Raw genomic sequence first — 24,193 nt, forward strand, 5'->3', positions numbered from 1 at the left:
GCATCTTTCGCTACGTTTTTATGGCAACCTGTCAGTCCCTCCCCGCCTCCCGCTGCTACACACACTCAATCACTTTATCTCCTCTCTCCCTCTCTCTCTCTCTTCCGCTCTTACGCAGCGACGCTCTTGCTTGACTTGGCCACTAATTTATGCTGGCAAATAAAACAGATTTTGTTTAACGGAAATCTCGCCGCACTGTTGCTCAATTAAAGCTGTGGCATGCATACAGCCCACATTCTATTAGCTCATTGATAAGCCATAATCAGCTTTTATCGCAGCTGATTAACAAGTCAATCGACAACCCACGCTTAACACCCACAACTATCGAAATAAAAGTTTAGAGTTACAGAAAATATTTTAAATTCAATTTGATTTCGTTCATTAGCAATTACCTACTAACTATGCATATTTAATTGCCATCTGATCACCTGTAAAATATGTTAGCAATATATGCACATAATTCAAGATATTTTTGAACACCCTCTATACATGTAGTATGTACATACACATATGTGCACACATACACACACGGCGTTAAAGGAAATAAACAACGTGCAAATATTCGGAAGAAACATATACTACACATATTGTTAACAAGAACAAGAAGACTTCGACAATAATAAGAAATAATAAATTAAATTTAAATTTCAATTCGATTCTCTTTGCAAGCAGAACGGCTGCGCTCTTAAATGCAATGTGCTCTCTCTCGCTCACTCGCTCTCTCGCTCTTTGGTTCACTCAATTGCGCATGCTCTCGGTCTCAGTTATTCGTCGTTTGCTTTGTTTATTTCTTACTCGCATGTTTTGAGTCACAACGTAAGAAACTTTCGTGGTGAGCGGACGTGTTGCTGCGGAACAAGACAAAAAACACAAATCAAAAAATCAAAATTTGTTGTACAATAATTATGATACCTAATTGTAATTGTGCAAAAATATTCTTAACAAAAATTAATTGAATTTGATTCAATGCGCACGCAACGGCAGCAGCACCACCACCACCAACAACAACAATTGCAGCAATAATAATAATAAGTTGAATTTATCGCTTGACAAATCAAAACATAACAAAAAGCCAACGAGGCGAAATAAAAGTGTGGAAGAAAAGACGCCGCCACCGCCGCCGCCGACACCGACGTCGAGAATCGAGTAACAAAGCATAGAATAGCTAAATAACTGTGTATGCCAAGTTTTCCTGTTGTGGCTGTTCTCTCTATATAAAAACGAAATAAACAAAAATTAGGCGAACAGAGCGCAACAAAAAAGAATAATAAAAAACAACAACAAGTAGTGTGCAAGCAAAAGTGAAAAGGAAGCAGTTTATTTATTGCTGTATGTGTGTGTTTTCTACTTAAACGAAACGCGGGTGCAAAAGGGCCAGCAGCAGCAGCAGCAGCAATAACAACAGCAGGGACCAGCACAAGTGCATCGCTGTGCTTGTGTTTGTGTGTACGTGTGTGTGTGTGTATGTGAGACGGAAGTACTTTGTGCTCTCTTTGTGGCTGTGCTCTTCCTCCACGAACGTCTCCAGATTGCGCTCGATTTGTTTTTGTGTTTTGTTATTTTTTCGGTGTGCCATTCCCTTTTGGCGCTGACATTCGCTTTTTGCCATGGCAAATAAGAAAACATATACAAAACACTTTTGAAAGCAACCCGAAGCAACAGCGGTCAACACAGGATTAACGTAACGTAACGTAACGCAGTCCACAGTCCGTACCCCGTCGCACTCTCTCTCTCTCTTGTCTCTTCACAATGGCCACTTGACGTCGCGTCGCAGTAGCAGCGAACGACGACGACGCCGCAGCAGAACCAGGAAATCGACAGCAAAGTGCATGCATTTACGTTGCGTGACGTTCACCAGACGTTACGTTACGTAGTACTGCTGCAGTTGTAGTTCAAGCGGGCGTCGAAGCAGTAGTAGGAAAAGAAGAAGAAGCGGCAGTTAGCAGCAGCAGCAACAACAAGTATAACGCGCGTTCTCTGGATCTGGACAAACATATCCGCTTCCGCGTTGAAAGCTTATAAGAACAGCAAACTACAAACAGCAGAGACAACGGGTATTACACCAACAACAACAGCAACAACGAAATACGTCACGGCACAGTGGAGCAAAGGCAAACAGGTAATCAAGTCAATTTATTTTCTACTCTTCTAACTATGTACAGTGGGTGCGCTGTTGAACGAAATTATCTATAATATTATAGATGGAAATAGATTTTCCATTTCACAGTAATTAATTTAAACATTTTTAAAGATGTTTTCTAAATTAAAAATTAACAACAAACAAAATTTTTTTTTGTGAACACGTTTCACTTGTCTTTCTGACCTTCTTTTATTTCCATGTCTTATTTCATATCGCACTTCACGGCGTCTTCCCCCTGTTTTCACACTCTCATGCAAAAGTTGTCACCCGCTCTAGCTGATAAATTTGAACCGCTAATCTCCCAGCTTTAATTGTCTTTCGTACATTTCGCTTTTTACTGTTTTCCTCATGTTCTGACAATGTGTAGAACAACAACACTTACAGATTCTACTCAGAGGTCAACAATTCTGAATTCCTGCTTGGATAAGGGTTTTACAACACTGGCTTAATTTATCTCTCTGGCAGATCTATGTGTGTATTTCAGATTTGTTTAGGCTTTAAAGAGAAAACCGCATCTTCACTTATTCCGTATAGGCATACATTCGTACTCACATTCACATACATATACAAGTATATAATTTATATACGGAACTCAAGATTTCGCACCTCTCAATTTAAGATTAAAGCAAAATGATATGACAAATGCGCTGATTGTACTAAATGAACTGTTTTGCTTTATTTGCTTAGTTCCCATCAAGCTTGAACTATAACTGTTTTGTAAAGCTTTAGCACAGCGTGCGCTCGCTAAGAGCAATGCCAATTCCATTACATGTCTTAAATAAATTTTTTTTTCTTGTTTTCATTTATGTTATCACATCTAATATTATCCAGCTCTTCTACTGTTTTATTGCAAATTCTATTTATAATTTATATTTGTAATAATTTTTGTTCACATATTCATCATGCCTGGGTGTCCACTGTACACATATTTTGTTGAACCATATTGACGGCAATCGGTCGACTGGCTTTTGGTTCGCTTTTTTTCTTGGGTTTTTGGTTTGAGCTTTGGGCGTTGTGTTTTTTGGGCTCTGGGTTCGACGGGTCTCTTGTTGCATGCAGCAATTTTTCTATGGAAGTGAAACAAAAGCGGAGCGTTAAGCTCCAATTGGATTGATGTTACGGTTCTTCTTGTTTGTTGTTCTTGTTCTTGTTCATGTTGCCTGTTGGCGCATTTTTATTTTCGCTGCGTCTCTCTTCTTCGATCTTCTCTACGTCAGCGAAATCTTATCGCGCTGCTGCTACAGCAGAATTCTGTTTAGTTGTGCGCCTGCTTATGCTGCCGACGCGACGTCGGCGTCGACGTTCACAGTGCTGCTGCTGCTGTTGAAACGAAACAGCAAACAGTTCCTGCTTCTGGTTTAGCTACACCTACACACTGGCACACACACACACGCGCTCAAGTGAAGAAAACATCGCACCTGATCATGCTCCCTCATGCCCTCTCTATCTCTCTCACCCCCACCCTTTGCTTAACGCAAAGATTTTCGTTAATAAATTTGATTATGTGTTCTCATATATAAGTTGCATATGCATGTATGTGTGTACATTTTATTTACTTAACATGTTCGGTTCTCCAATTAGCGAAACGTAGAAATACATACGACTACACACAAACATATGCACGCACACTAGCTTAAAACAGACATCTCTCCAACTGAAGCAACAAAAATTTTATGGATTTCTAGCCGTTAACTTTCCTGGTTCTCTCTCTCTAGCCATCTATCCATCCATCTGTTTGTCCGTTTGTCTGTTTGTTGTGTCTGTGGGGCAGCGTAAATACAATAAATTAAATTCACTTCCGCATTGCTCCACACAAAAACGACGACGACGACGACGCGACGTAACGGGTGAGTGTGTGACGACGCGGCACTCGTAAGAGACGCGCGCGCGACGCCTTAAAACGTAAGAGCAAGAGCGTATAAATTGTACGGAAGCAAAATAGCAAAAGAGAGCGGCAAAACGTTGACGACGGCGACGACAACGACGACGATCTGTCGGGTCAGCAGCATGGCAATTGGGGAGACTCACATACACACACATGCGCCCAAGTGTATGACATGCTAGAGCAGAAACAGGTATAAAAAGTGTTCCGCGCAGCAGGTAGAAGGAGGCGGCGCAAAGGCAAATGCTAGGCAGACCAATGAAAGAAAGAGGAAGCATATGTATGCCTATGCCTATGCAATAGCAACAACAACACCAATACTATGAAATCTAAAGCAATTGTGTGACGCTCGGCTCGCTTTTGTCTCTGCTGTTTAATAAAAGGGCTCAATATATCAAACGAGCGCATTTTGTTGTTGCTCTTTGCCGCTTCTTCTTCTTCATACGATATGCCATGATCTTTGAGTCACATTCACACACACATGCACGCATATCCAAGTGCATTGAGAATGAGTCGCAGTCGACGCTTTTTCTGTGGCTGTTGTTGTTTTTTCAGTTTCTTTTAGTTGTTTCAACTTGCATGCGGAAGTAGCTGCGCATAGCAATTGTATTTGCTGGCTAGCTAGTTTACTCACCGTTGTTGTTGTTGGTTTATTTTCTTGTTGCGTGCTGTTATCGCCCATTGTTTGTGTTGTTTTTTGCTGTTGCTGTGTGCTATATTGATGTTTTGCAATACTTATACACACACATATATATTGTGTGAACACTTTACACTATACTGCACACACACAGCACTTGCCAGCATTATGACAGCCACTTGTGCAGCAGCAACAACAACAACAACGACCCATTTTACAGTGCACAAATATCACACTAACCTGAATTTGCCTTGCCATAAATGTTAGCAGCTTCCATTTATGCTGTCTCGAATTCGCCGCAGAAGAAAGTGCATGAGTGTGTGTGTGTGCGAGAGTATTAAGTTTCAACTCCAATAAATGATCGTGCGAATTGGAACTAAAAGAAAATCAAACCAAAGCTCCTCAAGCTGCCGCCCACTCGTCTTTTCTTTCTCTCTCTCTCGGTTTCTCTCTTTCATCGCATTTAGCTTATATTACCAGGCATAAAACGGTTAATAAGGCTCCCATAAAAAATTGAACGAAATTTATATAACAGCTGATAGACATACGGAGAGGGAGATAAAGTGTGTGTGAGAGAGAGAGAGCGCTAAATCTGTTGCTCGGCCAAACTTTAAACAAACTTGTTTGAAATATCTCATACACCCACAGTACACTGCACAGTGGTATAAAATTGCTAAAACCAAACATCTTTAATTGCTTGAGTAAATTGCTATAATACATTTAAAATTTGATATGAAATATAATAGGATAATAGACCAATTATGCGTATAAATGTCTTGGAATTATATTATTCCTTTTCGCTTTCAATGCAAATATAACACGCAATAACCAATGTCTGGGAATTTCACTGACCATACTTTGATTTTATGGAAAATATAATAGTATAACCCTAAATTAAGTATACATTATTGTTGATAATTTTTTCTAAAGAACCATTCGCTGATGACTGCATAACTGTTTAACTCAGCACTCAGATGTTTATTGAAATTCAAGCTTAATTACTTTTAAGAATGATCTGTGAAAATTATAAAATCTTCAATAGACAATGACATTAATCATTTTCCGATGGCTGTTGATCACATTTTCCAGCTAGCGCCGCAAACTTTTCCCATACGAATTCGAGCTCGAACTCCGCTAAAGCAATTGAGATCAAGCAGGAGAGTATGTAAGAGCGAGAGAGAGGGAGAGACAGAGAGAGGGAGCTTTTGCCATTGGCTGGGAGAGGAGAGGCGAATTGTTGTAACCTGTTGTGTGAATTTATGTTACGAACGTAACGTGTTTCAAAATATAGGAAGTCTTGCTTGACTTATGCCGCCGACACAGCAAATGCAACAACTAACTGTTGTTGTTGTTGCTGTTGTTGTTGTCTATTATCTAACGATGCCAAAGAGAAAGAAACTAAGCAAAAGCAAGGCATAACGAACTGCACAGAGAGAGAAAGACAGAGAGAGAGAGAGAGAGTAACTAACTAACTAAACTTGCCAACTAAATGCAAGGAGAAGAAAAAACTACGTTTGCTAGTGTGTGGCACATTTTTAATTTTCTTTGGCAGCATGTGGCACACATACGGCAGAGGAGTTGCTGTTGCAGGGGGTCAAGAGGGGGGAGGGGGGCAGCTTAGCCAAGCAAGAAGTGGAGTAGAAAAAGTCGCTGCTCGTTGAATTTGCTGCTGTTGTTATTGTAGTTGTTGTCGATGCAACACAATTAGGTAATTTTCTTTCTACTTGCAACAGTGTGTGGCATGAGAGATCCACTGATCGTGGGGCCAGGGTGGGCAAGTTGCGTGGTTAGACGTAACTGTTAAAAAAAAAAAGAAACGAAAAAGTAAATGATGTAATGCACCAAAAAGGAAGTTGTCTTCCCTCTCTCTTTCTCCCTCCCACCGTACCTCCCCCGCTTCAGCTCTCTTTACCTCTGTGGCTCTCCCGCTGTGTTTAAGTAGGTTATGAAGTAACTGTAATAGTTAAACTACCTGCCTTACCTGGCCTCCAGCTTAAGCCTAATCCTAACTGTTGTTGCCTACCTGTTGATTGAGAATTGAATACTTGAATCCTGCTTGAGTTCCTGGTGGTCCTCGAACAATTCAATTGTTCAGCCTCAGGCTCAAGTGTTCGATGAACTGTTCCGCACCACGCCACGCCCTCTGCATAGATGACACAATGAAAATTTCGAAATGTTTTTCTTGGAAATGTGTTGCTGTTCGGGCGGAAGGAAGCGGCGACAAATACTTGAAGTTTTAAGTACGAAACCCTATGGAAAATAAGAGAAAAGATTATCCTTGATGCTCCTGACAGTGAAGCCTCTTCATTTGCGCTGCGGGAGGTCCAGCAGAAGGGAAGGAAATAGAGAAAGTTTATCTTATCATTCTCGAAATATTCCTTTAAAAAAAATCTAGAAAATTTTCCTATCTGCGAATTTAAATATCAAAAGTGTTTTATGAGTACTATAAATACTTTTTATACTACAGTAAACATTCGAAAACTAAAATACTCGAGATACTGCAACACAAATTATATGACATGATATGGTATATAATTCAACAGATCATTGAAATCTATAAAGAGAAACGAGCTATTAATATTAATTAGTTTTAAATGTCTGAAGAACTGAACTTTTCAGGAAGTTCTTACATTCGAATCGACACTGTAGGCTAAGACCCATCCAAATGTATTTGTGTTTGTATTTTTGGCACTGGGAAATCGCTCATAAATCAATTTGATTTTGGCGCTCGATATCAAAGATAAGAGCGTTACACAGTTATCAATAGGTATACACATACACATATACATATACATATACATACATAGATGTGTGTCTGTGTTTGTGTGTGCGTAAGTTCCTATCGTAATCGCGTCGAAATGTTTGATAAGCAAAGTCAAGTGGAAGAGCAGCAAAATACCCGAAAAAAGAACACGGAACGAATATTAGAGAGGGACAGAGGGAGAGAGCGAGAGATAGAGAGTGCGAGAGTGCGAGAGTGAAAGAGGGCACCGAGGGTAGACTGCACCGGTCGCGGGGCAGGTGAGAGGTGTGTGTGTATAGAGGTGTATTGCTGTATATACACTCGCGTTTATTAGGGCTATTCGACAGTAACCGGAAATGACGGCAGTTGGCAAATATTGGCCGCGTCTCTCCTCAAGTGATATGAAGTAATCAGCAATGGATTTATTTTTAATATTTTGTTGTTGTTGTTGTTGTAGTAGTTTTTTTTTACCTTTTACCTTTTTAAGCTCTTTGATTTGTTATTGTTTATAGTATTGCGCACCACACGCAAATTTCAATTATTTTTATTACTTTTGAAATTATTTATTTATAGCCGAGCAAAAAGCAAAAGCAACAAACGTAAGTGGGGAATACCCGACTATGAGATACCTGGTAGAATTCCAACTGTTGTCGTTCTATGATTATGCCGGACAGTGTGTCACGCCTCCCCCTGCGTGTAACAATAACCTTTAGCAGAACCTATATAGCCTTTATATTGTCGATCTCAATCGGTTTAGGGTATATCAAGAAGTCTTTTAATCATATCGCACAAGTGGAACTACTACTTGTTATTATTATTCTTCTGGTATAAATAGTACATATGCCACACAGAGGTTTCACAGGGGAAGCAATAAACACCCAACAACAAAATATTATCAAGTCGAATGCACGTAATCGTGAAACATGATTTCTGATCAATTTCATCAGGGTTTAATATATTATTTTGAAGGGGATTTCAACATGGTGTTGTGTCAGGAATGATGTTGAGGCTCAGGACTTTCAGCTCAATCGGATATACATATATGTGATTTTGATAGCATGCGGAATGTTATCACTCAAGTGACAAAGGTTAATTTCACATGACTGCACGATGACTGATTAGCTGAAAAGAAGAAGAAAAGAACTATCTCACATTTGCTTAAGATAAGCCAAACAAAAATAAGAACTAATATCAGCTTGATTTGAATTTTGGCGAATTGCTCGAGTACTATTTATAAGCGAAAAGATTTGAAGCTCTGACGATTATATAATCGAGGCGAATATCTTTAGATGGAGCACTAATCTTAAAGGGAAAACCTTTACTGTTGAGCATTCATTTTTCTCGATGACCTTTAACACGCATGCTAACTCCATATTTACTCCAGAGCTATTTATAAACTTGGCTACTATATATAAATGAAGCTTAAGTGTAGCTCTCCCGGGCGTTATCAACCATTAGACCGGAGTGTACGTCATATGCGGATGCAGTTCTCGATTGCAGCTGTGGGCGACGTGTTCGATGCTGTTTCCAGGCAGCCAGAGTGTCAGGCAGAGCCACTCGCGGTCTGAGCTCTGATTTGTTCAATGCACTTTTTATTATTATTATTATATTGTTGCATTTCCACATTTGAGCAAAAGCTGATAGCAGTACTTAATAATAAATACTCATATGTGTGCATATGGAATAACACACAAGCGACGCCTATCTCGAGACCGGGAGGAAGGGAGAATCTAGAGAGTGTAGAGAGTTCATTATAATTAACAGTTAAAGTCGAGTGCACAATTGTGCAGAGCAACAACAATAATATAATGATAATTATACAAAACAAAGCGAGAGGGAGGGAGAGCCAGATGGAGATATGCAGGGAAAATAAAGAAAAGCTCTCGCTTGATAAGCGCAGCGCCTCGAGGGAAATGCCACGGACCAAGAACTAAGCGCAGAACGCGAGAGATAGACAAGTGCCACAACAAATGCCAGAACGTGGCCAACAACTGTTAATGAGATAAAAGCAACAACAAATTATATTTATGCATGTATATTCGCATAAGAAATGTGAATAATACGAGCTGAAGAAATGCCATTCTAGACGACACTAACTCCCCACTATTGCCTCTAATGGACTAGGCTAAGCTGCTTTGCCGCAGCGCCTGCAGCGAGGTGCTTCAGCTGCTAATTATGAAATTGGGCGACAATAGGAAACAACAGCAGCAGCAGCAGCAGCAGCAGCATCATCAACTCGCCACAAGTTGCATCAACTGGCATCATCATCAAGCTGATGCATCAACTCGGCTCGTTGAGCAGCCTCGCCTCCTTGGCGCTCCTTCAGAAGCGCTTTGCTACGTGCTTTTCGTGTCAATTTTGTGCGCTGTTTGTTTTACTTGGAAAATTATAATATAATCTTAGACTTTTCACATGCTGGCCCTCTCCTCTCCATGGAGAGAAACGGTTCTACACGTTTCCCCATCCGCGAGCACGTTGTCAGCTTCTTAGCAATTCGCCTCGAGCTCCACTTTTGTTGTGTGGCTTCTGTTTTATATCATTTGACACTTGGAATAGATGTTGCGACATTCGCTTGAAGGAATTCACTTATGACAAATGCCATCAAAATGTTGAGTTAGCTCAAAAGTGGCGAAGAAACGACAGTTTTATAGTCGTAATACCCATTGAGCTGACAAATGGATGACTAAACTATGACTTTTCAGCGACTACAAGCTAGTGTTACAAATGCACCCGAAAAACATTTGCAGAGATAGAGAGAGACAGAGAGAGAGAGAGAGGGAGAGAAAGAGAGACAGAGAGAGAGAGAGAGAGAGGGAGAGAGACTGAAATTTTCAGTGAATTGCTTGCATGAAGAACATTTAAAAGATATCAAAGATCGTGCTGATCAAGTCAGGAAATGACGAGGAATATATGTAAAATCTGAGGAATCTGATGACGCGAAATTCTTAAAAGTAGATCATAAGAGATGAAGGTCAGTCAGATCACCAACTAAATTTCTTGAAAATGAAAAACATTGATAACTCTTATCGAAGATTGAATAGGAATTAAAATCATCTGCAGATTCTCTTTATATTCTGAAGATCTAGTTCCATTGTCATTTTTATAGAGCCTACAACTTTCGATACAAGAAATTGCTTTGACGAATCGCAATTTGATCTGTTGTAAAACATATTTCGGACAACTATCGATTGAATGTCTGCTTATCAAACGTAGAAAACGCAGCGCTGGATAGAGACGGACTGAACGAGAGTGAGCGAGACAGAGTTCGCTACTCAGACTCAGTGCTTGTAATGATTGTGTTTTCATTTGATCAATAATTCATGTCTAATGCTTATCGCATGTCAAGACAATGCGCACTAATTTACTTCCCATTGATTGCGATATCTATGCGAGTGTGTGTGTCTTTATAGAGTAATATATATACTAAATATATATATATGTGTTTATTTTCATTGCATGCAATTTCCTGCACTTTATGCTAATAGGAAATTGCGGTTCTTCAAGAACTTTTTGGCAATTCGTTGTGAGCGAGGGAAGTTATGTGAAAACCTTGTCGAATGAGTGAATGATCTATAAAGTATATCTATTTCCATACACACATATATATATAGAACTGTTTATGTATATCTATAGAGTTCAGGTATAGATCTACATCTCTTTCCATAAGGCTTTAACTTTAGTCAGCTTTAGTCACGCCTGTCTATCCCAGCTCTGCCTCCGTTCCCTTCGTTTAATAAGCTTTAGTTAACAGAGTTTATTGTGATTATATAGACACTGCTTGTTCGGTTCCACGTCGTCGTCTTTGTATATCTATATTTTTTTTGCCTTTTTGTACATCCGCTTCCGCATTTATTAAGTGTCTTTCCACCAGAACGTTTTTACAATTCAGGTTTTTTTTTTTCGCCAGAGACAGTCATCTAGCCAGTCAGCCAGCTAGTCAGCTAGTCAGTGAGCCAGCAGGGGCTTTGTCTCTGTTCGGTTTTATTTATATTTTTTCCACGTATACCCTGTAAGTGTAGATGGGCTAATAAGCGGGCGTTTATGGGAGTGGCAAAAGGCTAATTAGCGGGCAAATAAATTTGACTGCTTTCAATTGTTTATTAAAAGGGAAATAAAAAGTAAGAATAATTACTTTGGGGAAGTATACATAGACTACAATAAAAATAAAAAGCAAAATAAAAATTTTAAAAAATATATAAATTATAAAATTATAAAAGATATTTAACAATAAAAATCGATCGTAAAATAATAAGAAAATATATTAAATTATTTGTATTTTTATACAATATATGAAATATATATTTTAGGAAATTAGAATTCCTGCACTTAGGACTACTCAGAAATGATATTATTATGATTATGATAACAATTGAGACTAATTTCATCTTTGACAACTTTTCACTTCCATACAGGGTATTTGCTAGCCGAGCATACTCTTCGCATATATATTCTACTAGTTTTTTCGTTCATACTTCAACTTTTTTTGCATTGCTCTCTGTAATTAAGATGCGAGGCGCGATCGTTGCGACCAAAACGAGCAACGAGCGATCAACGATCAAGCCAAAGTTCTTGGCAGAGAGCCGAAGTATAGAGTGAGTGTTGCGGGCATTGGGGGGCGGGTGGGAGGCGTGAGGCGGAGCGGAGCGGAGCAGAATAGCTGATGGCTAGCTGGGCTGCATGCATGCCTAGATCTTAGCAATGTGCTTGATTACCAGCGCAAATACTAACTACCGGTTTAGATGCCGATCTTCGATATAGCTGGCTGGACGGGGACGCGACTTGGACTTGGATTCGAGCTCAACTTGTCTACGACTTTGACTTCGACTTCGACTTCGACTGTGGCTATGGCAATGGTTATGGCTTGGATGGCTCACATCCGTGCTGGACGCTGATCTAATTGCCCATTTGCGGCAACAGGAAGCTGACTCGCTTGTCAAGATCAATTGGCTGCAAAAGAGAGCGGAAGAGAGAGAGAGAGAGAGAGAGAGAGGGAGAGGGAGAGAGAGGAAGGGAAAGAGCAGCTTAAAGTGATCGAAGAAGGAAGTCGATGGAGTCAAGTTTATTATGAACATCAATTGGTGTAAGGAGGGAAAGAGAAGCAAAGTGTGTGTGAGAGAGAGAGAGAGGAAAGTTGGGTGATCGAAGGAGGAAGTTGATGGAGTAAAATCGTTGCGATTTCCATGTCAAAGGCAAGTAGAGTTTGTTATTAACAAACAAAGTAGCTGCCTTCCTGCCACAAGCTTACCTACATACACACACAGATACACTCACACATACATATGTAGACATAATGGTATATAGTATATCTGTATCTAAGAGTTTTTGCGTTATCTTATCTGGTCATATTTGTTATAAACTTACTGGAAGAAACAAAACAAAAAAAAAAAAGAAACAGAAGAAAAAACACCTCAAGCAAATCGTAAACATTTCGTAATACATATAAACATTATAGTGGAAGTATCGCACACATATACGTGTAGAGGCACACGCACATGACAACAACGGAACATGTTGTATCTATAGATCTCCCTCTGTTTCTCTCTCTCTCTCTCTCTCTCTCTCTCTTTCTCTCTGGTTGGTTGGTTGGTTTTTCTTGTCTATATCTTGGCTGCTATCAAAGACGACAACAACTAATCCTAGTTTACAAATATATCAGCTATATATAGTCCACACTTGCTCAACGTGTACCAGGTGTGTGTGTGTGTAGGTGTGTAGGTGTGTAGGTGTACGGATTGTATGTGTGTGTGCGGCTGCTTATCAAAAATCTGTTGATGGACTAGGTTCAGGGGCGCTTTTCTCTGATTATGCAGGGCATACAAATATATAGTACGCCTATTTAGGTATTTAGTATAAGGAATAAATAATAGTAGAGTGTACGTTACTAATATGGAATATGTGATAGTTACTTACTAAAAGAAATGGTCTTTTATTTGAGGATCAGTGCGAAAAAATTGAAGATTAGCAATATGGCTCATATACAGTTAATGGACTGGTTCCGCTTTAAATTGAAACAGATCTTTCGTAATTACGAAATGTAGCAAATGGAGAATTTTCTTTCCCCAAACTCCCTTGGCCTAATTGAGCTGAAGTGCGGAAGCAACGCTTATGAAGCGTCAATTTCAATTTTATTGCACTGGGTCCGAACTTTAACCTGACCTCAACACAAGAAACGCTGGCTGGATGCTTGCTGAAAACTCTGTTCATTTGCCAATTATGAGCGAGGGTGAAAGAGTGAAAAGTGAAGAGGAGGAAAAAGAGAGAGAACGAGAGGGAGTGACGATGGCAGAGATAGAGAGAATGATATGGAGAGAGTTCGGAAAGAGTGAGTCGGGGACAGAGATATAGATATAGAGAAAGATATAAGGAAAGTAAGCGGGACTTGGAGAGAAATAGATAAGGAATGGAAGCAAGAGAGAGAGAGAGAGAGAGAGAGAGAGAGAGAGAGAGAGAGAGGGAGATGAAGACAGCTAGGAATAGAAAGAAAGAGCGAGGGTGAAGACAATACTTAGAGAAATAAAGAGAGAGAGGGAGAGGAAACTGAATTTGAGAGATCAATAAAGACAGAGACAGAGAAACAAAAGCTGATCACATTTAGCTTAAGCTTGTAGAACTGAGAAAGGGTATACGTCAGTGAGTGTGCATGTGTGTGTGTGTGTGTGTGTGGCAGGCTAGAGGTTATGTATGTATATGCCACATATTAATGAATGCGAACATAACTCTTGCTACTAATTGAATATGATGGGCTCAAATGGTGCTGAAGCTCGTGTGGACGATGTGGACGTTGGGACGATGATGCCGCGCTGTTGCAAGTGGCAAGTGGCAAGTGGCAAATTAAGTTGCAAGCTATTTAAGCTACTCTGCAAGTAGCAATGGCAATGCAACATTTGCATGTGGCTGTGGACCCCTCAGCTATGTTGCACACACGCGTGGCAAGCTTAACGAGCGCCAATGCTCGAGCGTTTGATGAACTCATCGAGCAAAAGAAGAAGAAGAAGCAGCAGCTGAAGCGGCGGCGGCGGCGACGTCAGCAGAAACAGAGAAATATGATTACAGAGTTTTTTGTTGTTGTTGTTGTTAGAAGTGGTTTTGGTGAATAGCTACCGTAGATGATCATCATCGTAATGATGATGCTGCCGCCGCTAATGATTATGCTAATGATCATCAGCTGCGGGTTTGCATATTAAAAAGGTTATCGAACGTTTGATATCATTAAGCATTTTATTTGAGCTTTCTGTTGTCTACGATCTACAACTCATATCATTAGAGAGCGACAGAGAAACCCCCGCACAGACACAACAATACAATACAATGGAAAGATATGCGCAAAGCATAAAAGATGAACCATGAGACAGCAGAAAACCGAAAACTGAAAACAGAAGAAATCAACTCGGCTAGAGTTGGAGATCCACATTAGAACAAACATGCACGTAACGCCTAGAAATGGACCCAACAAAAAAAAAACCAAGATAGAAGAAGAAGAAGACAAAGAGCTGAATACAAAAGTATTTTTCTTGTTGTCTGCTAGAGTTGAGGCGCGATCTTGTCGCGTGATCAACAACTAATAACCCAAACTAAAAGTGTTGGAATAGATCCAAGAGATCATAAAATTACATCAAAAATCATATAGAGAGCGACGAGTTCCATGGAAACGCTTGAAGAGTTGTTGAATGCTGATCGTACATTGATCGCGTTTGGGTTCAGGTTTTGCTTTTAGCTTTAGCCTTTCTTTTGCTGTTGCTGTTGCTTCTCCTCCTCATCATCATCATCATCTTATGCTTCTTCTTCTTCTTCTATTTCTCCTATGGCTACAGCTACTGCTGCTTCAAGTGCGTAACGATGATTGATTTGCTTGCTGGCTGGCTTTTCTGCTGGATCAGCCAAGCGACGATCGACAATCGACGATCAGAATGTCTGTCTGTCTGTCCGTCCGTCTGTCTCTCGCTTGTAGCTTGTGTGTGCTCCACAAAAAAAGTGCCTACGGCGCTTAAAGCAAACATTAAACAACAACAACAACAATAATAATAAAAAATTGTGACGATCTAGACAGAAATTGTAGCGTAGATCGTTTTGCTGCTGCTGCTTCTTCTTCTTCTTATTGTTGCCTTTTTGTTGTTGTCGCGATCGCGCGAAGAAGAACCCGGAATTGGCGTCTTTTTCTCTCTATATATACAAAGTATATATGGGGTTTATACATATATGCTTAGCCATAGTATACGCTCACGCGCTTGTTATGCACGATCAGCTCAACGTCTATTTGTATATACATATATATATCAATATCTGTATATATGTATGTATGTATGTGTCTGAATTGTCGCGCTTTCTGACGGGGGGAGTTAGGCTTTGCTTTGAGCTTTACTTTACGTGTCTGTTTTCTGCTTCTTCTATAATATATGCGCCGTTGTTTATTTTATTTTTTTTTACTTCTCTCTACTTTGAGCAGTTATAAAGCAAAGCAGGTCGTTGACTTGGTTTTGAATTTTGATTTGATTTTTTGTGCTTATTAATTGAGTATTCGATATGCCGGAATATGGCAAACGATCTAAGCAAATGTAAATTTTATACAATTTTCGGTATCTACATATACAATGTATATTCATATAGTCATAATATAATAGCGACACGTGCAAAACACACGATGATCAGCTCGATGCACATTTGCTGTTTAGCACTCGAGTGTGAATTGATAGTGATTGACGTAGGGTATGATCGACTAGACTAATTAATTTTCACCATATCAAGTTGATTTCATTCGCAGCATTTAAATTCATCGATGACTTTTATTTGTCCATTATATGTATATTAATATGGATTAGAATTCCTGAAGCGCAAACTTGTTTCACCCCATTTCATTCGATAGTTTGTTGCGTTTCAATTTACCGATGACTTTATGCATATGATAATTACATAGAATATGATCGACCTATGCGCCACATTACATTCGGACTAGAGTTACAAAGACTTCTTAAAATTTTAGGAATCTCAAATTGAGTTTTATCATCATCAAATCACAGCCGCAGGGAAGGTTCCGTCGAGCCGTGTTGCCTGGTTTTACTTTGATTTTCTTCCTCTTCTTATGAGTTACCCTAAGCTCATTGAATTTCACGTAGGCGACAGACAATGCACAGCCTTTAGATCCTATATGTATATAGTAAGTATATACGAATGTATGTACATCCACTTTAAGGGTTGTTTTCTGCTAAGAGCACTTGAGTACTGTTTAGCTGATAAAGAAGAAAAGAGGAGAAGAAGACCTCATAAAAGAGATCAAATGTCAACTGGCAACACATGCGCATTGCTTTTGTAGTCTTTGCTCTGTGGCCCCGTAGCCGGAGGAGGTTTTCCAAGAAGAAGCAGCAGCAGCGTCTATAAGATGTAAGTGCATCCGCAGGTACGCATTTCCTTGTGCCCATTACTCCAGCGCTCTCCTTCCCGTTCCACTCAACTGTTGAGCACTTCGACTACCTGCTGATGCTGCCGCTGCCGCTGCTCGCTGAGGGGTCGTTCGGCCATCATTAACAGCGCAGCAGCAACAATACTATCTCTCTCTCTCTCTTTCGCTCTCTCTGCTTGCCTTGCAGCTGTGCATTCGAACAGGCCGTTAATCTTAATGCGCCGTGGCGGCTGTCGCTTCTGCCTTTTTATGTTATCAGATTTTTCTTACTTTTCTCATCGTTCGTTCTACTGCGCAGCAGCAACAGCAACAGCATCAGCATCAGCCAGAGCCGCATCCAGATCCACAGCCACTTGATGCACACAGCCAGCAGCCAGTGGCGTCGGCAGCGGGGGGTAGCATGTGCCTGCGGAAATTACTCATTAACTTAACTCTCAACAGCAGCAGAGGCAGCACGATTGCACTTTAAGCGTGAATCACTGCACGAGAGCGAATGAGAGGTACAGAAAGAGAGAGAAGAGAAGGAGCTATTGGAATTGCTCCTTTGATAGATCATATGTCTGCAGCGTATTTCCTCTTCTAATCTGAGCACATGCTGACGACTAACAAAGAGCTGGCTAAGCACGCACTTGACAGAGACCGAGAAGTTTACAATCCAATTAACAGTTAGGTAGGAATTTTGGGTGAGACATCGACAAAAAAAACTTGGTTTAATATATCAAATTTCTAAACTGTGATCATAATATAAGGAACTTGAATTCAAATACAACTGTTCGACTTCTGCTCTAGAATAACATAATAAATTTGAATATTTCATATGTCTATATGTTCCATATATAGAATTATTCTTATGATTTTGCTAAGACGCAAATGTTTTGTCTATTTTCACCCATCCTTTATTTACAAATCCACGAAAATCTTTAAATCAATCAATTACCGATAAGATTTTATATATACAAGACTAATATAAATAACAAGGTAATTATTTTGAAATCGACAAACCGTATAAATAATCGATAAATTATCGACACGTATACAGGATGTTCGCCTGCTTGGCTGTTCAATTTCCTTGGCCATTTTTTCAAACGACCCCATTTTCCTTGTCTGGCATTTCCGATCCCACACGCCTAGTCGTATCGTGGCGTGTTCCCCACTCACCTCATCTTGCCCCGTCCACTCAACAGTCAGGCAATTTCGCTCAAAGCGGAAATCTCTGCATAAGCAAAAATTCTTTTCACACACACGCAAAGACATGTATACAAACATTCCTGTGGCCACTCTCTCTCTGTTGCTCTCTCTGTCTGGCTCTCTCTTCTCGCTGCAGTTTCCTCTGCGAGCTTTAGCTTTTACATTTCTTATTTGCTGTCGCCTTTCTTGTTGTTGTTTTTGTTGTATTGAGATCTCTGCTGCCGCTGGCATTTTTCTAAACTGATCGTTTTATAATTTTTCGTTTGTAATTTCCGTTGAAACCGGTTCGCCATCATCCGCATACCTAACTACCTGTGCCTGCTGCCCCCTCCTTCTCCCCCTATCCCTCTCCTTTCTCTTTACCCTTTGTGCCTGATGTGTTCGTTCTCGCAAGCCGCGCCTCCTTCGCCGTTGCCGTTGCTCGCTGTCATCTTCGCTGGCTGAGATTTAGAATACACACATGCATACATACAAACACGCATTCGACCGATTGAATACATGTATGCATGTGTGTGTGCTTGAGTATTTATATTCTTATTCTTCTCGCATTGCGTGCGTCGCCGCGTTTTGTGTTCTGCTCTTGCCTTCTTTCACTTTGTTGCTGTTGCTTTTGTTGTTGTTGTTGCTGCTGCCTTTTGGTATGATGAACATTCATTTGTCATTTTACTACGTGCCACCGACTGGTTGAATGTTTATTTGTAATTATTGTTGTTGTTGTTGTTATTGTTGCTGTTGCTCGGAGCGGGCGAACATGTGTGTAGTACAATATGTATATGAATTTATTTTAGTCAAATTAAACCATATGTTGTTTGCGGCAACCAAAATAACACGTAGGATCGGTCATACATACAGACAATACAATACAATCACAGATATGCGTACACATATACATACATACATACATGCGTACATGCATATGTGTGTGCGTGTGTACACAATCAGCAGAGGGCAGCAGCACCTCTTAAACAAAACAAATAGACCCCCTCTAAGTAAAAGACATGTACACAATAAAATATATACATTTATATATACATACATACATACACACATGCATAGATATGAACATACAAATAAACATGTGTATATCCCACAGTGCGGGCAGTGATCATCGTCATCACATCATCATCATCATCGTCATCTTTCTCATCTGTTATGCCTGTCTTCTCCTGTTTCTTGCTCAACACAAAAAATAATAACAAAAACAACAACAATAACATGCAAACAAAATATATTGCTCACGAGCGCTCTCTTAGCGGGCCTATTGGCATCTCGCTTGCACGCCTTTGAGCTATAGCTTAAGTAAATTTCTTTGCTCACTTGTTGAAATGCTTCCCGGAGAATGAGGAAGTTTCTGTTCTGCTGCTGAGAGCGCGATGAGATAAATTTTAATGTACGAGCGCGTGCGTGTGTGTATGTGTGCTCATATGCATGTGTGTATGTGCAACTGGGCAATGCCTGAACGCGCGACTGAAATACAGGGTGCGCCAGCGTAGCTGCTTCTTGAAAATTGGCTTGTTGCTCTCTTTACCCACTGGCGGATTTATTAGTCGTCGTCGTCGTCGTCGTTGCGCCAACATCTTTCACCCGCTGCTGCTGCTGCTCCCGCTGCTACTTTTGAAACGAGTTTTGTGTATGGAATGTGCACTTCCGTTTGCTGTTGCCGCTGCCTTCGTCTGCTGTTGCTTTTTTTGTTGCTCTTGCTTTTGCTGCTGCTGCTGCAGTGATATGCCCGGCAAGCCTAAATGGGTACGGCTTTCAAGTTTCTTAAAGCACGCAGCACCTCCCACCTTCCGTCGCAGACACCCCAACCTTAACGGCTACGGCATCAATACATTCGTTTATGTTGAAATCTTACAGCAATCACGCTAAAGATATGCCTGAGTGTATGTGCGTGTGTGTGCTGGGCTCCGTGTGTGTCGATTTGTATATGCATACATGTATGTATGTATGTATTTGCTTGTCGGTGTTTGCTTTGTACACATCCGGAATAGTAGCGTCAGCGCCGAAGCCAGCGACGACGACGCCAACGCACATATTTATGGCAATTACCATATTGAGCAATTTTCAATTAAAAAGCTTAATTTTTTATTCGTAGATATATACATATGTATAGTATCTACATATGCTTACACATTAGTGAAAGCTCTCTTGAGTGTAAACAGACAGTAGTCCTGTTAAATGGAAAAAAATCCAGAAGAGAATGTTAGTTCATAGAACGCCGGGCAGAGAGTGATGTCAACGGCAGTGGTTTTGTAGCAAAGCTTTCACTTGATCTTTTCCTGCGGGGGTGTTTTTGAATGTGAGAAAAAGAATAGGAGCAAATGGCGATAATACAGTAATTGAGCGTTCATATGCGTGCATGTGTGTGTGTGTGTGTGTGTGTGTGTGTGTGTCTATGAGTGTATTGTGTATTGATTCTGACTCATGCCCAGTCTTCTGTCTCGTTCCCGCTTGCTCGCTCAGCTGGCTCGCGCCTGTTGCGCTGCCTGCTGAGCAGATTTGTTTATGAAGAAATCTGATTTGCTTGGAATGCGATTGAGTGCTATCTCTTCCGACGCATACAGGGTGATTTTGCACATACTCATATACTAATATTCAAATTTGTTTGCTCTCTTTACAGATTATTTTAATCTAGTGGCGTTTGCATGTCCAAAATGAAAATGCTTCCAGTACAGCTATCACTGAATCCGCTCAATCCCGGCATCTGGGGCGATGTCATGTGGCGCTGCCCCCCACCACCGTCCAGTCAGTTGGCTGAGCTCAAAACACAATTGCCCCCATCCTTGCCATCAGATCCGCGCCTCTGGAGTCGCGACGATGTGCTCGTGTTTCTGCGCTTCTGCGTGCGCGAATTCGATTTGCCCAAACTCGACTTTGATCTCTTCCAAATGAATGGCAAAGCCCTGTGCCTGCTGACCCGCACAGACTTTGGCCATCGCTGCCCTGGCGCTGGCGACGTCCTGCACAATGTGCTCCAGATGCTGATCATCGAGTCGCACATGATGCAATGGCATCTGCCCAACAGTCCCGTCACGCCCACCGGCCGCTACCCGCTGTCCCCGCACAGCCACCCGCCGACGCCCACCTGGCCGCCCTTAAACGCTCCGCCCGGCGCCGACACCGGCGGCAGCAGCAATCCCTTCCACAGCAGCAGCAGCGTGGCCGCCCACATGGCCGCCCACCACTTCATGGCGCCCAACTCGGTGACCCTCAGTCCACCGCCCTCCGTCGACTCGCAGGCCAGCAGTCCGCCGGAATCGGCGTCGGGATACTCGAGTGCCGGCGCCTCAGCAGCAGCCATGAGCAGCGCTGTTGCCGCAGCGGCCGCAGCAGCGGCGGCGGCAGCAGCAGCCGTTGCCGGCTCCTCCAGTGCGAGCAGCACCACCAGCAATGGGTCCACATTGAACGGCTGTGTGCAGCCGATGAAGGGCATCCAGTCCAGTGCCAGCAGCAACCACTCCGACTCCGAGGAGGAGTACGCTGAGTCAGCCAACCAGAGCAACAACAACAACAACAACAACAACAGCAGCAGCAACAGCAACAACAGCAACAACAACAGCAGCAACGGCAACAGCAACAACAAAGCTCTGCCTCTGGCGCCACTCTCCTACAGCGCAGGCAGTCCGCCGGGCACGCCCATTCACAAGGATATGAAACCCAACTGGACGCAGCAGCTGACCAACAGCTTCGTTAGCTCCTGGTCACAGCAGCAACAGCAGCAACAACAACAACAGCAGCAGCAGCAGCAACAACAACAACAGCAGCAGCAACAACAACAGAAGTTGACACTGGAGAATGCAGCGGGCGCCATTGTGGCTGCAGGCGGTGGCTCGATATCCGCCCCAACCACGCCCAGTTATATGTACAAAGCGAAGCGGGAGTTCTTTCCGGAGAACTCGGAGCCAAATACGAGTGAGTAAAGCTGAGAATTGTTGCAAATTTGAATTGATAAAAAGTTATCGATATAAATTGTTGATATGTGCATAGTATCGATCATAATTTGATATCTATTTCAATTTCGATTCCAATTACTATTTATCGAAACACCAGAGCTAATCGATATTTTCCATTGCCATCGATAGACGGCCGACTCCTGTGGGACTTTCTGCAGCAGCTGCTGAACGACCGCAACCAGAAGTACAGCGATCTGATTGCCTGGAAGTGCCGCGACACGGGCGTCTTCAAGATCGTCGATCCCGCCGGCCTGGCCAAGCTGTGGGGCATCCAGAAGAACCATTTATCGATGAACTATGACAAGATGTCGCGCGCCCTGCGATATTATTACCGTGTCAACATCCTGCGCAAGGTGCAGGGCGAGCGGCATTGCTACCAGTTCCTGCGCAATCCCACGGAACTGAAGAACATCAAGAACATATCGCAGCTGCGGCAGACGGCGACGGCGTCGGCGACGCCTGGCGAGCAGGTGGGCAGTCCGGCGGCCAGCAGTTGGAGTCAGCAGCAGCAGCAGCAACAGCAGCAGCAGCAGCAACAACAGCAGCAGTTGCAGGCGCAGCAGCAGCAGCAGTCGCAGCAACAGCAATCCCAGCAACAGCAACAACTGCAGCTGCAGCAGCAACAGTTGCAGCTGCAACAGCAGCAGCAACAACAGCAACAGTCGCCCCAGCGTCCCGCATCGCGAAATGCTCAGCCCATGGCACTGCCCACGGCAGCAGCTGTTGCTGCTGCTGCTGCGGCCGCTGGCTATGGACCGCAGCCAACGTCGCCGCTCTTCATGCACGCCTTTCACTTTTTGTCCGCTGCCGCCGCAGCGCCGCCGCCCAACTCACCTGGATCCGTGGCCTGCCTGACTCCGGGCGCCGCCGCCTCAGCGCCTGGCGACAAATTCCAATTCCACCCGCTGAAGCTGGAGAGCGCCAACGACAGCGCCGGCGAGGATCTGAAGCCCACGGACCTGAGCGTCAGCAGCAAGACTGCGAATGCGAATGCGAACGCCAATGCGAATGGCAATGCGAATGCGAATCTGAACGAGGACTGCTATCCGTAAGTGCAGATGCCAGTCGCTGCCCTTGCTAACCTTGCTAATTACCCAACTGCAACAACTCTATTGCAGGCTCATACGCAATGCGGATGGCTTGACCACCATTAAGCTGATACGCCAGTCGGAGCACAAGGCGGAGGCAAGCGAGCAGCTGACGGCGGCTGCAGGTGGCAGCCACAGCGCTGCCAACTCACCTCGGCCCATGGATGCAGTCGACCGGGAGAGGGAGAGGGAAAGGGAACAGGAAAGGGAGAGGGAGAGGGAGAGGGAGCGAGAGCCACAAGCTGTGCCCATGGATAGTGAATGCAATGGCAGTGAGGAGGCGGCATTTAGGCATATGCATTAGGCTCCACACAGACACACGCCCACACCCACACACCCACACCCACACCCACCCCTTACACCTGCTCTATGACAATCAGCCACAAACACAAAACTTTACCTGAGCAACATGAAAGCAGCTGCCTTAGGGGACCAGCCAACAGCACACTCTCACTCTCACACTCACACTCACACACTCATTAAATTGTTGTACATACCATACACACACACACACACGCACACACCTTTTGTATATGTGTGTGTGTGTGCTGATTAGCTTTTAAGCTTAGTTTAGATTCTGCAGCCTTAAATATTAGAAATTCAAAAAGAAAAGCATATTCTAGGCATAAGCTATATATAGTTATGTAAGTCACGCACACATACATACGCATGCAATACACATACACACACAAACACACCTGTATTGTAATTTGTTTATATATACCATATGAGAAATGTAGATTAAGTAGTTTCTTCTCTTCACTTTTGTATGTGACCGGCGCAGCGCAGCCTTTCAAAGTTTTACAGAGTTATGTGCCAATTTTCTACATATGCTAAACAGAAAAATTAAACGATTATTAAATTTAAATCAGACACACACACATACACACACACCTTAGTCTATAAGTGTTGTCACCTTTGAGCTTTACAATGTTGCCTCAACAAATGGTTTCACCCAAAATGGAAAACAAAATTGTTAGAAAATATACAAAAACAAAAAAAAAACAAAAAAAATATGAAAGAAAACAAGAAAAATTGTTAATTATAAAATTTATATATACACTGAGAGAAAAAATTCGTAGCCATTTATTTCAATGCAAACAAATTAATTGTGATAACTGAAGAAGAAGAAAAAAAATTGTAAAAAGAAATTTGATTTAATAACTGA

The 24,193-nt window shown here is 42.1% G+C and overlaps 1 protein-coding gene across 1 annotated transcript; it reads left to right on the plus strand.

Annotated features, from left to right (window-relative positions):
• The first annotated feature begins 791 nt into the window (after positions 1–791).
• On the plus strand, positions 792–24,061 carry aop (ETS variant transcription factor anterior open). Its single transcript, XM_089258583.1, has 4 exons — positions 792–2,119; positions 20,605–21,896; positions 22,067–22,985; positions 23,056–24,061. The coding sequence occupies exons 2-4, from the start codon at positions 20,630–20,632 to the stop codon at positions 23,327–23,329; spliced, it is 2,460 nt and encodes an 819-aa protein (XP_089114709.1). The 5' UTR covers positions 792–2,119; positions 20,605–20,629; the 3' UTR covers positions 23,330–24,061.
• Positions 24,062–24,193: the final 132 nt, after the last annotated feature.

Source organism: Drosophila navojoa, chromosome 3 (genome assembly GCF_054131105.1).
Source record: "Drosophila navojoa isolate 15081-1374.11 chromosome 3, UAZ_NAV_1.0, whole genome shotgun sequence".
NCBI classification, from domain to species: domain Eukaryota; kingdom Metazoa; phylum Arthropoda; class Insecta; order Diptera; family Drosophilidae; genus Drosophila; species Drosophila navojoa.